Source organism: Ammodytes marinus, assembly GCF_949987685.1.
Source record: "Ammodytes marinus genome assembly, chromosome: 16".
NCBI classification, from domain to species: Eukaryota; Metazoa; Chordata; class Actinopteri; order Uranoscopiformes; family Ammodytidae; genus Ammodytes; species Ammodytes marinus.
The window spans coordinates 27,036,985-27,051,106 of NC_137220.1; the positions used below are offsets into that span (position 1 = coordinate 27,036,985).

Genomic DNA, 14,122 nt, shown 5'->3' on the forward strand with positions numbered 1-14,122 from the left:
TTGGTTAACAGTAGTGGGATCCCGAAAAGTTTATTTGCCGATTACATGCAGAGCGAGTGATTGAGAGATCAGCTTTATGAAACGCGCACACTATGTAAGTGATCACTGTATGAATAAAGAGCGATTTAACACATATATTAACATAAATAAATTGCTTACTTCACCTTTAAAGTACTAAGCAGCCTAGTCTAAACATGACCCAAATATTGCTTCAACATGCTAGTTCACCACCACCAGAAAAGGAAGATAAAGCACAATGGTTTTGTTTTGAGAAGACTTTTAATGGAGCAATGTTTTTCTACTTTTTTTTTCCTTTTCCCGGTGCAGAGTATCCTCTGTTTGTCAAAGAGCCACCGAGTCACATCAGTGCCGAGATGGAGAAGGTGGTGGATATACCCTGTCAGGCTCGAGGTTAGTGCCATTTGTTTTCTCTGTGTTCTATTTGCACGCGTGAGAAAAAAGCAACGGAAAATGAAGGGGAAAAAAAGAATGAAAAAAAGAGGGGGGTCACAGTGACAAGGTGTGTGGAAAGCAAAATATCCCTCCTCTCCTCCCCTCTGCAGGCACACCGCAGCCCGACATAGTGTGGTACAAGGATGCGGTGCCCATTAGCCCGGTGAAGATCCCCAGGTACAGGGTGTTGGTGGGAGGCAGCCTACAGATCAACGGTCTCCTCCCAGACGACACGGGCATGTTTCAGTGCTTCGCCCGCAATCTCGCCGGAGAGATCCAGACAAACACCTACCTAGCCGTTACTAGTATGTCGTCCCCCCTTTTTGGAAAATGTTCAAAGCTATCTTGCACGTCTGCTGCCTAATTCTGCTCATCTTTCTCCTACTCCATTCCCTCCCTTCTTTGTGCTTAAATCCGCTCCACTGTTCTCGTTTCTAATCCTCTTTTCTCCCTCGCTCTTTATCCCTCCTACACCCCTGCATCTATCTATACATCTTCTTTCTGCCGCCAGGTGTGTCACCTAGGTTGCTCGGGCAATTATTGTCTATTTATGAAATCATAGAATGTGCAGGAGAGGCGGCGAGGTGGGGGCGCCTTGCCGTCAGATTCTCAGATTAGTCGCAGAGAATTAGACCTGACAGCCTCCTCTCCTTTTTAGTCAAGTCTATTAAGCTCTTCTCTGCTGTCTGCTTTATTAGGGAGAAGGCTGTTTACGTCTCTCATTATTACCCAGTCTGACCTGATTTTGTGTGTGTGTGTGTGTGTGTGTGTGTGTGTGTGTGTGTGTGTGTGTGTGTGTGTGTGTGTGTGTGTGTGTGTGTGTGTGTGTTTGTGTGTGTGTGTGTGTGTGTGGCTGAACCTTACACCACCCCCAGGTATCGCTCCTAACATCACTGCCGGCCCCTCTGACAGCGCTGTGATTGACAGCATGTCAGTTATCCTGCATTGTGAAACCTCGGGAGCACCGCGGCCAGCCATCACCTGGCAGAAAGGTGCGTGGGTTAAACACAGCGTGAGGTTTAGAGCGGTGTGTCATTAGGCCACATTTGGACTTGTCAAAGTTGAGCCATACGGAAGGGACTGAAAATAATATGCATCTTCTCCAAACAACCCTCGACTTTAGTTGAGTTTAGTTTTTTATTTTTGCAGATAAACAAGATTAAAATGGCAAAAAAGATGCACACAGACATACATAAATGTACGGGTGGGACAAAAGAAACCCCAAAGGGCTTATAAAGGATGTCCACCTAACATTATCATACAATAAGGTAAAGAAATGAAGTAAAAGAAAAAAGACAAACAAAACGAAAATTAAAAGATAAAACAAAAACAACTACAAAATCATGTTACAAAAATGAAAATACAGGCACATTTGAGTACATAAACAAGCTAAATAAAGAAGCAGCTAACAAACAAAAAGACAATATAACATATAACAGTCTTCTAAATCAAATCAAATCAGTTTTATTTGTATGGCACAATATCACAGATAGACATCTGCCTCAGTGGGCTTTACATTCCACACAGTATGACACCCTGCCCTTAGACCCTTAGCTCGGCTGAGAAAAAAACTCTCAGTTAAAAAAAAACGTTATCGGGATTTAAAAAATGTGGAAACCTCAGGGAGAGAGTTGAGGAAGGGATCTCTCTCCCAGGACGGACATCCTTTAATAGATGTCGTACAGTATATACAGAAAATAATAGAAAATCACAAAGGAATACAATCAAGTAGTACAGTCGATATACAGGTAGACTCCTCTACTTTTTGCTGCACTACTTTCCCTCCTGTTTGTTTTAACCAACATTCCTCCCCCCCCCCCCCACTTGTCCTCCATCCCATACACCATCAATCACTTCAGGTGAACGTGTCTTGGCCAGTGGCTCAGTCCAGCTTCCCAGGTTCACCTTGCTGGAGTCGGGCAGCTTGCTAATCAGCCCTTCCCACCTGTCTGACGCTGGTACCTACACCTGCATGGCAAGTAACTCCAGGGGCATCGACGAAGCCTCCTCTGACCTGCTGGTCTGGGGTAAGCTGAACACAAACTTCATTCTATCATTGAGTGCAAACAGAAACAACAACCTGTGGCTTCGTTTTTCTTCTTCTTCACATGTTGAAACTGTAGAGTCCAACCTTTTGGAAGATGTCTATCTCTTTGAATCCATAACCTGTTTACTTGACGCCACAGTTGAAGACCTACTTTGTGGAGGCCAGCGGCGGGATATTTCGACTATGAGCTTATGATGTATTTTCTCCTTTTCCTGTGCACACATTCGCACGATCAGTCTTTGAAAGCCCTTGAACAATATTCCACCCATCCCAAATGCTGCATGATTGAACCTGTCTGAAACAGACATTGAGTGAACGATGAGACCAAGTGTCTAGTGAGTTCTGTCCAAACACAGCCCTCTGAATATCAATGTCTGTGTGTGTGTGTGTGTGTGTGTGTGTGTGTGTGTGTGTGTGTGTGTGTGTGTGTGTGTGTGTGTGTGTGTGTGTGTTTGTTCACAGCACGTACACGCATCACTAAGCCGCCACAAGACCAGAGTGTCATCAAAGGGACCAAAGCTGTTATGACCTGTGGTGTGACCCATGACCCCAGTGTCACTATCAGGTAATGGTGACATCCACCTGCAAATACACATTGGAATTCTGCCAAATGTCTTGTCCTTTGTTTAAGGAGAGACACCGTAGGTGAAACGGGTCAAACCTTTCACTTACAGCTCCGGAAAAAAGTAAGAGACCAGTCTGGATTTTTCTTCAGTCTTCATCTCTACATAGCTTATTAAAAATGTTCTTAAAGGTGAAGTAAGCGGTTTATTTGTGTTAATATAAGTGTTAAATCGCTCTTTATTCATACAGTGATCACTTACATAATGTGCGCGTTTCATAAAGCCGATCTCTCAGTCAGCTGCTCTGCATGTAATCGGCAAATAAACTTATTGGAGGATCCCGAAATATTTATCCAATCACAAGAGAGAACGCTACAAAGCGAGACCCGTCTCACTCATGGTCTCACTGCCGGTGCACGCCAGAGCAACAGATGGGTGAATTTGTTTGCGCTTACAATGGCGAAGCACGTAAAAATCATTCCCAATGTCTGTTTTGATGGTTTTTATCATGTTTTATCACACTTATGGATCTGAGATGATGCTAGATAACTCGCTGCTTGAAGACCGCAGTGCATTAATGTGGTGACGTAGGGACGAGGGAGGGGACTGCTAACTGCAGTAACTGACAGGAAGTTAGCTAAAAGAACCATTCCGCTTATAGCACCTTTAATGACAAAAAATGTATTGGAATTTGGTACAAATGTTGCCAGTAGTTTATATTATAAAACCAAAATGTTCATTCTACTCAAACATATGCCTATAAATAGTACAACGAGACACAGTGAACATTTGGACTTTTCCAGTTGATTACTTTTTGTATTACAATTTTTTTTCAGAAATGTAATAGTTATGCAAATGTTGCAATGTCTAACTCATGTTATCTATATAATTTAACTTTTAGTAATAAAAAAATACTATGTAGGCTACTAGGTTTAAGAAATTAATTTTTGGCATGTTTTCAGAACCAAAATGTGTCATAAATCAGTCATTCAACTAAATATGAACAAATCCTTTTGAATTAACCTTCAGAATAGTGTGAGGAAAGATATTGTAAAGTTGATTTGATGTAAGAAGTTTAGAGGTTTAGACATTGTTTTGAATGTTGAAAAAAAACTAATGTTGGGATATTGGCAATTAAAATGATTGTATAAGTCAAACACTTAACGAAACTAACTTAAACGACAAGGTTTAGTAAAATACACACATAAATGTACATTTTCAAACTTTTTTTTATACTAGAAGTGCTTGAATTGTGTCTCTTCCCGCAGTGTCTCGCCTTAATCCCGTACAATAGTAATAATGTCAGATGTTGCATACTTTTTCTGAAGTACGTCTTAGAATGCAAGCTTGGATATCAATGTCGTGTTTAATTAGGTTCATGAAATCTGCCATAGATCTTTTTAGACGACCTCCTATGGGGAGATTTGGAAACTCTTAAGAGCCTGATTGTGGAATTAGTCCACTGCTTTCCCCCCCTAGTTCTTTACTAAGTCTTGAGTGTGATAGAGTGTGTGTGCATGCGTCTGTCTCTGAGGGGAGTGGAATGGTGTCTGTGGAGCCCAGTGATTAGAGTGCCTGTCACCTGTGGGCCCACGGCATTGATCAGATCGTGGAGTAAACAGATGAATATGTAAACAGAGTAATAACTTCAGACAGCGCCTTTAATTAAACGCAACACAGAGGAGATTAGCTGGTGAGCCCCAACAGTCGCAATTAATCACAGTGGGCTCCTAGTGGGCGCATGTGTTTGTGTGTGTTTGGAGAGGGAGGGGGTGGGGGTGGAGCGGGGGAGAGGGGGGGGGGGGGTCCTGGGTATGTGACAGGGAGAGAAATGCACGGAGGAGGAGGAGAAGAGGTTCAGTACTGTATTGTATATACGTCTGACAGCGAGGGATGGTTTCCAGATTCAAATATCTTTGCCATCAGCCTTATACAAGGCTTTTTTCCGTGGGAGTCAGCGCCTTCTGTGTTTTGCTGTAGGAACTGACGCAAAGCAAACAGATTTACTGTCACAACACTCAGGGAGATAACAGAGTGTGAATGTATGTGTGAATGTATGTATGTGTGTGTGTGTGTGTGTGTTTGCCCGTGTGTGTGTGTTTGTGTGTGTGCGCTTTTATGCCCATGTGTTTGTGTCCGTTCTTGCCATGTGTGTGTGTTTTTGCCGTGTGTGTGTGTGTGTGTATTTGTTTATTTGCCTGTTCGCGTGCACGTGTGTTTGTGTGCCTTTTTGCCCCCTTGTGTATGTTTGTACTATACTGATACTGTACTACACATGTGCATATACCGTATACCTGCAGGTATGTCTGGGAGAAGACGGGCTCTGTGATTGACGTGAACACGTCTCCACGCCTGCGGCTGGAGCCCGACGGGACCCTGCACATCTCCCAGACGTGGTCGGGCGACATCGGAACATACACCTGCAGGGTGACCTCGGTGGGCGGCAACGACTCCCGCAGTGCCCACCTCAGAGTCAGGTCTGCCTCATATTTGTCTCACGTCTTCCCCCCGTCCCCTCCCTGTTATCTGGCTGTCTGTATTTTTCTGTCTCTTATTTACTTCCAGCCGGGGGACTTGATGGATGGCTGTTTTCTCCACCGTTGTGCTTTATCTTCGGCTCTTCTCTCTAATACATCAAAAAAACCTCTTATATTTACAATGCAAGGCTGTTAAATGTTTCATTTTACTGCCTCTCTTTGCTGATTCTATTTTGTTGTATCACCTTCATCCCACACATACACACACATATGTACACACACAGGCAGCTACCCCATGCTCCAGAAAACCCAATAGCAGTTCTGAGTATCACGGAGAAGAGAGCCATCAACCTCACATGGGCCCAGGCTTTTGACGGCAACAGCCCCCTGATCCGCTACATCCTGGAGGTCTCCGAGAACAGTAAGTGCTTTTCCCCCACAAATAGTGCAGCATGTTGCTAAGAAACCAGAGCGTTATTCTTTCTTGTTAGTCATTTTTTAGCCAGGACTCAGGAGCACTCTTTTTTGCTTCGTATCTTGTAATATTAAATTTCCATTGTGTCCCTAAAGATTGGCTGTTGCATCTCATCTCTCTATACCTTCTGCAATCAGCACCACTAAATTGCCTCACACTCGCGTGCGCTTCCTTTGCGACTGATCAGGGGAACCAAATTATGTTGATGCCCAATGGGTCCTAGTATCTTCCTTTTCTCTCGCCTGATAAAAAATCTAAGAAGTGGAAATGCGTTCACCCGTAAAGAGCGAATCATTCAGCCATTTCTCACCACGGGCTCAGGCTAACTGAGAAGATGACAACTCATTAAGGGGGAAAATGAACCAAACATGTAGATTGGATCTTTTTCTTGGGGGGGTGGTGGGGGGATAATTGAATTTCAGTTCATTCAAAAGAAATGACTTGTGTTTTTTTTTTGGTTTTGTTTGTTTATCAGCTGCAGTGGTTATGACTGGAAATGAAACAATGATGTGTAATAACAGTCTTTCAAGGTTTATGTTCTCTCTCAAGTTATTTATCGTTCACTTGCTATTGCTCACAGCTGGGTCTATCTGTGCTTCTCTTCTCTGCCTCAGATGCCCCTTGGACAGTGCTGTTGGCCAACATTGAGCCAGAGTCTAGCGGGGTTACGGTTGGCGGCCTCATCCCAGCACGCTCCTACCAGTTCCGCCTGTGTGCTGTCAACGACGTGGGCAGGGGACAGTTCAGCAAAGAGACTGACCGGTTGGTACTGCACTGAGCTGTCACTGCATAATGGGGAGAAAGTGTTTCAGGGCCCAGTCAATATAATAATAATAATAATGATAATATATTTAATTTTAAGTGCTTTACATAGGAACACAACAGTAATCAAATAAAAGGAAAATGTAAAGTTGATGAGGCTTGGGTTGGTGGGTGATCTAGGGGTAGGCAGAGGAGAAGAGATGGGTCTTGAGGTGGGATAGGAAGATGGTGAGGGACTCAGAGTGTGTTTCTGTGTGTGTGTGTGTGTCTGTCTGTGTGTGTGTGTGTGTGTGTGTGTGTGTGTGTGTGTCTGTGTGTGTGTGTGTGTGTGTGTGTGTGTGTGTGTGTGTGTGTGTGTGTGTGTGTGTGTGTGTAAAGTAAATATAGTTAGTTAGTTGATTAATACTGTAGGTATGAGCCTTATTTAGCTAAACTTTATTTTGAACCAAAATATTCACTATAACTTATCATAACAAAACAAACATTGTATTGTTACAGTAATTGAGCAGAATATATCCTATTTCATATTAAAAACCTAAAAATAGAAGTCGTTTTTTTTTACCATAGCTTTTGCATGCAACGTTAAAAGGTCAACCAAACAAGCGTTCTATTGCTATGTATGTGCGTATGGTACCTTGCTTTAATGTGTATAAAACCCACGCGCATCACATATAAATTTGACTTCAACATAATACTATAAATGCAGACAATTTTTTAGGTTAAGCTTTAATTTATGATTGAATGCCGTTTGTATGTCAGTCTGTCGTGTACATGCGCAGTTTGTCATTGTTTCTGTTGGCTTAATAATTGATAAGATATTTAGACTCTCTCCATATACATTTGTGTTTATGTAGGAGTGAGCGCATGCACATGTTGATGCAAGTGAAGCAGGACTAAAGGGGGCCCATTGACTGCTTGTTCTAAGGCGCTAGCCATTTGTGTGGGCGGGCCTGACTGCATCTATTGAATATTAAAAATGTTTACTGGTAGTCTGTGTGACTTAATGTGTATTCTGGCCGTGAGAAACAGGACTGCACTTTGGTTGCTTTCACAGTTCTGGCACGGTACGTTGTCCCCCCCCCTCCCATACAACCCCCCCCCCCCCCCCCCCCCCCCCCCCCCCGTCTGGATGAGTTCAATAGAAGATACCCTGGTTATTTCCTGTAAGTCCACTTCTTGGTGGTCACTCCTCCGGCGGGAGTGAGTGAGTGAGTGAGAGATGAGGCAGCATTGGGGATTGGCCCTTTCAAGATAAGACTGTGAATGAGCTGAAATTGTGCTTTGTAAAGACTTGATGGGCGCGCTGACCCAGCTTCATCTTCTCTGCCTCCCTATTAACTGTCCCTCCCCGCCATACTCCATGAGCAAAATATAGAGAGGCTTTGGAAGGAGGCAGAGCTTCACACAGACACACATCTGCAGTAAATTCTCTTGGCTATAAGCAAGACATAACAGTCTAATCACACTCGCGCGCACCTCCCCCCCACCACACACACACACATTCTTTGCTTATACCAATTCGCCCATGCACAGTAGTCGACATTTTCAGTCCACATCCACACACACACACAACCAATTTGCTGCTTATATCCCTCAAACTGAAAGCCATCACTATCCATCACAGCCTCTGCGCCCCACACACACTCATTGGGTTGAGCTGAATTCCTGTGTGAGTGTGCCCGGACAAGGGTTTCACCGCAGGAGGGTGACTGAGCGTCAGTGCGAGTGGTGCTGAGGCCTCTCTCGGGCACACACCTCTTTGATCCTAAACACTCTGCCTTATCTGCTGCAGCGCTGGTGCTCCGGTGCACTGGGAAGAAATCAAGATGTCATTTTGAATTGACTTAAGGGAAAAGTCTGCCTGGATCTCTCTTTCTTGTTCTTTTATATCTTCCTCCCTCCCTCTCTCTCCCTCCCTCTCTATGTCTCTCTCACTCTCTCTCTCTCCCTGTCTCTCTTTTGTGTTGCTGCAGTTTTCACTAAGGCCTCTTTCATCCACATGCCCCTCTGCGGACAGTATTATAGAGAACATGTTTGGACAAAGACATAGACATACATATCCCAACTTTTTCTTTATGGTGTTCTAAAGATAATACAAAGAAAAAACAGGCTTACTTAAGAGTTGACTTCTATGATGTAATGGGATAGAAATATGCAGAAACTCCTAATTAATGAGTGGAGTGGATTCACTCTGTGTCTGTTATTTCACCTTGTTCATTTTCTTTGTGTTCCTTTGCTGCTGCAGACTAACTCTCCCTGAAGAACCTCCGAGCGCCCCCCCTCAGACGGTCATCGCGAGCGGCCGCACCAACCAATCCATCATGATCCAGTGGCAGCCTCCGCCGGAGAACCATCAGAATGGGCCACTCCAGGGCTACGTCATCAGGTAGTGAGATTTTTACTCCGCCTCACTCCTCTTGCCGAAAAAGGGCTGTAATGTGAGCTGACGTATACCTCTGAGGCAAAGTGAGGGACAAAGGGCGGCTAGCTGTCACTTAAAAGATTGCGCCCCTAATTATTCATACATTTTAACCTCCAAAAGAATATAAACTAGCCTGCTAGAAAAAAATTCACCCCCCTCAGTGTTGTCATGGAGATATGACCTAAACATACAGACTAGACTAGGTTTTGTGGACCAACCCGTAAATAGGTTTAATAAGACTGTGAAAACGGCCTGTTTAACAAGTGAGTGAACAAAGAAAAATTGCTCACTTTTGGTACCACCCTCCTAGTGGCCACCGGAAGGTACTGCAATGTGTGTCACTTCCGCATTGGATGCTGGTAGAAATCGCTGTGTCTGGGGTTTGGGTAAGACATGACACACTGCCTCATTTCCTTCTCAAAGATATAGGACTGCCTCATTTCCTTCTCAAAGATATAGGGCGCCTTGTCTGGGCCAATGCCATTCAGAAGTGATAATAACTGTTATGTCAGCTTCTTTTCTTGCTCTCCATTTCGCTCCCACTCTCGCTCACCGCGGCGATAGAATAATTGGTGCCAATTAAATACCTTTCCTGGCCATTCATCTGTTGTCACCTTTCTCTTTTTGTAACCGTTTTTTGGAGCCGTTCTGCTTGGCTTCACTTCAGCTCTCTCTCTGCCTCTCTTTTTTTCGGGCCCATCTGTGTTACCTGTGTATTCACATTTATGTCCGTGTGTCTGGCGCTCTGTCCTCTTTACTCCCCTCTGCTGCCAGGTACTGTCTGTCTGGTCTCCCAGTGGATTGCCAGATGAAAAACATCACCAACCCAGACCAGACCAGCCTGCTCCTGGAAGAGCTCATCATCTGGACCAACTATGAGATCGAGGTGGCGGCCTATAACGGAGCAGGCAGGGGCACCTACAGCCACAAAGTCACTGAATGGACCCTGCAAGGAGGTATGTATGGGAGACACACAGCCTTAACATCATACCTTGTCCACCAACAAAAGACGGTATAACCATCAATATTCACAAAGCAGTTAAAAAAACAACCGTAAAACCAGAAACAAGGAAGTTAAAGCTAGAGTGCGTAACTCTTTCCTAGAAATGAATGTCGGCTACATTCAAGCCATCACCAAACTAGTTCACAGCTCCACAAAACTCTCTCTGTATTTCTTAGTCTGGCAGCGTTTACAAACTAGTGTCGCCCCTCAAGCTAAGAAAAATCCCAAGAAGCACCTAATTAATGTTTCAGTTGTTGATTCTACTGCCTAGAAAAACCTGGACGTACAGCAGAAGGTATGAAATGTGTGTGCGATCACAGAAGGCTTATTTCATAATTACGACTAAACTCTCGGCACATGTACCTCATGTACATGCGTCGACTCACTCAGAGATCTCCATGGGTTACGCACTATACCTTTAAAACAAGTGAAGCAATCAAACCAACACAATAAAATCAGGTGTGTAAAGGATGAACTCCCAAGCTCAAGGGAAGGGTGGTCTGGAAGCGTCACGTTATGAATTTCAATTGTAGCTTAACTATGAGACTGAAATGGCGTATACTAAAAAACCATCATCCAATTAAACACTGAAATAAAGAGTGGTACAGGCATGCTTACTCAACAGCATGCTTTTTCACAATCCAACACTAAAATGTGACTCACACATGTCGTGAAGTATACTGCTATTGGGATGTCGTTAGTAACAGTAGTTGAGGTCGCTGCCGCAAGGCTTTTAAAGAAATGTAAAAGACGAGTAAGTGTTGTTTGCCTCTGAGCTCAGCTCATTTGTTTTTGTCAGCTTCCATGTGGTTGATTTCTCATTTCAAAGGTGCTGCAGTGCTGGTGAACAAATGCTGTGCCCATGGCGTCTACTGATGATTTTGTATTAAGTCAATCCAAGGTTTTACTTTTGCTTGTTATTATGTTCACATTTATCACTCTCATCTTGTTGGTTTTTACTGTATCACCCAGTATAGTTTTTACTGGTACAATCCTGTGTGTTAGGGTGTATTCACACATGGAAAGTCCGTTAGTTCACTTGCTTTGGTCCAGACCAAATAGAATTTGGATTTTTTTGTTTGGTGTGGTCCACTTTCATATTGCCCCTTTTGCAAGTGAACCAGCATTACGAAGCAAAACCACACGTGATCTAAGGTCATTCATTCATTGGACAGACATTCTGGGGTGGAGAGAAGCAGGAAGAACGAAGTAAAAACTGCGAATTTATCATTGATATAATATGGAGTTAAAAATAATAAAAGGGCCTACATCTAGCCTATAAATACAGAAGAAAAAAATCTAATTATTGTTGTTTCATATGTTTATAATATGTAGCCCTATGACAATGACACGTTATGTGGCTTCTAGCCTACGATGTGAAACATAATTTTTACTGTATTTTTGCTGCTGGACGCGCGACTCGCGTGAAGAATAGGCTCAAACTGAAACACAGCTGATTAAGCTGTGTATCAGCTGGGTGTCAGTTCGGCGCAGTTCAGCACCAAACTGACACGGGGACAGTATTGACGGTCCCGTTGGGAAGAACAATAAAAACACACACTTCATGCAAAGCGCAGCGTGAACCTGTTGGCACTGTAGGCTACGGGAGACGCTCCTCTCCATCTGATCGCTGATCCGCACGCATCATTATCAAATGTAATATTTTCGCTCGGGGCTCCCGGTCAAACCACAACTAATCCTCCTAACAATGGCGACAACAACACTTTCCCATAATGTGAAGCTGATGGCGATTTATTAAAAAAGAAAAGAAAGAAAAGGCGCAGTGCTTCCTGCAATTGGGTCGGATCGAGTCCGGCCAAATTCACACCACAAACGAACTGCAGCAGAGTGCGTTTGGAAGCGCATCGAGACTACCTCTTCAGCTGGGTCTCGGAGCGTTTGTTTGGTCCGCCCCCGAGTGCGATTGCTGTATTCACACCTGTCTGAAAGATGCGCACCGAAGGTGGAAGTGCACCTGAGTTCGTTTCAACCGAACTAAACACAGCATGTGTGAATACACCCTTAGTGTTGGTGTGTGTGTGTGTGTATGTGTGTGTGTGCAGAGCCGGCCCAAGCCTTCAGGGGCCCCTAAGCGAAATATGATTAGGGGGCCCCTCTCCAATGTTAGCGCTGCTGAAACTATAGATCTTTGTTAAATATCATTCACACACCCAGTGTTTTCTGCTAGTGCCTCCACTGTGCGGCTGTGCAAAAATATTAGACAGCCGAGATTCAGACCCTCCTAGGGGGGTCCGGGGGTATGCCCCCCCGGGAGATTTTTTTAACCTTTTTAAAGTGAAATGCATGAATCTGGGGCACTTTGAGAGGAAAATTAAGAGGCTAAATCTGAGAAATTTTGTGTGAACAAATAATTTGGAGACACTGGGTCAGATGAATTAGAAGCTATTGAAGAAGGACACATGGATTTTCCATAAAAATATTAATATAAAATAAAATATTATGGAGGGTCCTCTGGGTTGGGCTTGGAGCTCTTTTTCTTTTACGGGACATATTTCTCTGTAATATAGTGAATGCATTTAAATGCAGTGTGAGGAACTAAGCAGAAGAACTCTGTTGTCCAGCTACTGTATCTTTTTTTCCACAGACAAGGCTGGAATAGGCTATAGACTATACACAGTGCATGGGCAACTGAGGGCAGCCCCATTTCCAATTGTTTTTAAATAAACTCAATACACACTGTGCATGGATGTGAATGTGACATGATCAGATAATTTCGGATTTCCTCCCAGATGAACTGATTAAATTTTTAGGCTATTAATTATCTAGACCAAAACATTTTATTCCTTTTTTTGTATGATAACTCACATTTGCATAATATGATGTTAATATCAAACACACAAACTAAAAAAAAAAAAAAAAAAATGTTTTGGAGGGGGCCCCCCAGTCACTTGGGGGCCCTAAGCGGCCGCTTAGTTCGCTTATGCCTCGGGCCGGCTCTGTGTGTGTGTGTGTGTGCGTGCGTGCGTGCGTTTGTGTGTGCGTGCGTGTGTGTAAAGTTTGAACTGACTGCAGCACAAAAAAATAAACTGTTCAAGTTGACCACCTAGAGTTGTCAGTCATACTCTCTTTAATTGATTCTGCAAATCAATTGCTAGGTGATGATGTGCGTCAGACTTGTGACATTACCTCTCAACGTTGCCACAGAAAGCTGCCTCGGTTGATTTATTGTTCTCGTTGTTCACGCTGAGGAGAGTAATTAGATCACAACTTCTCCCCGGTGTCATACATCTGTCTGTCACGGCAGCTGGTTCCAGCACCTTGTGTGCAGCAATGCCTTCCTGTCTATTCAAAGTCTTAACAAGCTGAAAGTCACTGTATTTGTTGATGAGAAATCATATCAAGCCAAATCAAATGTATAGCATTGGCCACCAAATCCAAAGAGATTAGCCTACTCACAGATTGTGAATGTGGCTCCACAGACAAAGCCAAAAGTATGTGTTTCTTTACAATATGTCTCAACCTTAAATTAGCATTCTGACTTTGTATCATTAAATACAGTCAAGGCAAAGGCTGCAGTATGTTGAAAAGGTTCCTCCATGTTATTGAATAATGCTCTTTTTACTGGCTTTTCCTCGAAATTCAATTCATAAATCACAGACAGTTCAAATTGCTGCTGCTAGACTTCAAGAAACACAAGAAAGAGAATATATCACTCCTGGTTTAGATATGCTGCACTGGCTGGAAGTTTGGTTTTAAAAATTCCTATAACCTGTGTATAAACCTTGAAAGGGCTTAACGCAGCCACATATCTCCAAATCCCTGTCGTGTTAAATCCACTCCATAACGCCAGGTTTCACAAAATATTCTCCAGAGAACTCATAAGAAATGTGTGAGAGTTTCTATTTCCTTTTTTGGTTCCACTCCCTGCTCAAAGGCAGTTATTATTACAGAGGGTGAAT

At 43.5% G+C, this 14,122-nt stretch overlaps 1 protein-coding gene across 1 annotated transcript in view; it reads left to right on the forward strand.

Moving 5' to 3' along the window:
* Window positions 1-14,122, forward strand: part of LOC307262883 (protein sidekick-2-like) — a gene marked incomplete at its 3' end in the record, with an annotated part of 54,631 nt that overhangs the window by 12,863 nt on the left and 27,646 nt on the right. Inside the window, exons 7-16 of the mRNA XM_080043892.1 lie at window positions 328-411; window positions 564-758; window positions 1,329-1,445; window positions 2,313-2,480; window positions 2,963-3,065; window positions 5,364-5,540; window positions 5,825-5,961; window positions 6,630-6,777; window positions 9,023-9,163; window positions 9,974-10,155. Coding sequence (XP_079900018.1) covers window positions 328-411; window positions 564-758; window positions 1,329-1,445; window positions 2,313-2,480; window positions 2,963-3,065; window positions 5,364-5,540; window positions 5,825-5,961; window positions 6,630-6,777; window positions 9,023-9,163; window positions 9,974-10,155 — 1,452 coding nt within the window. The remainder of the gene's footprint in view (window positions 1-327; window positions 412-563; window positions 759-1,328; window positions 1,446-2,312; window positions 2,481-2,962; window positions 3,066-5,363; window positions 5,541-5,824; window positions 5,962-6,629; window positions 6,778-9,022; window positions 9,164-9,973; window positions 10,156-14,122) is intronic.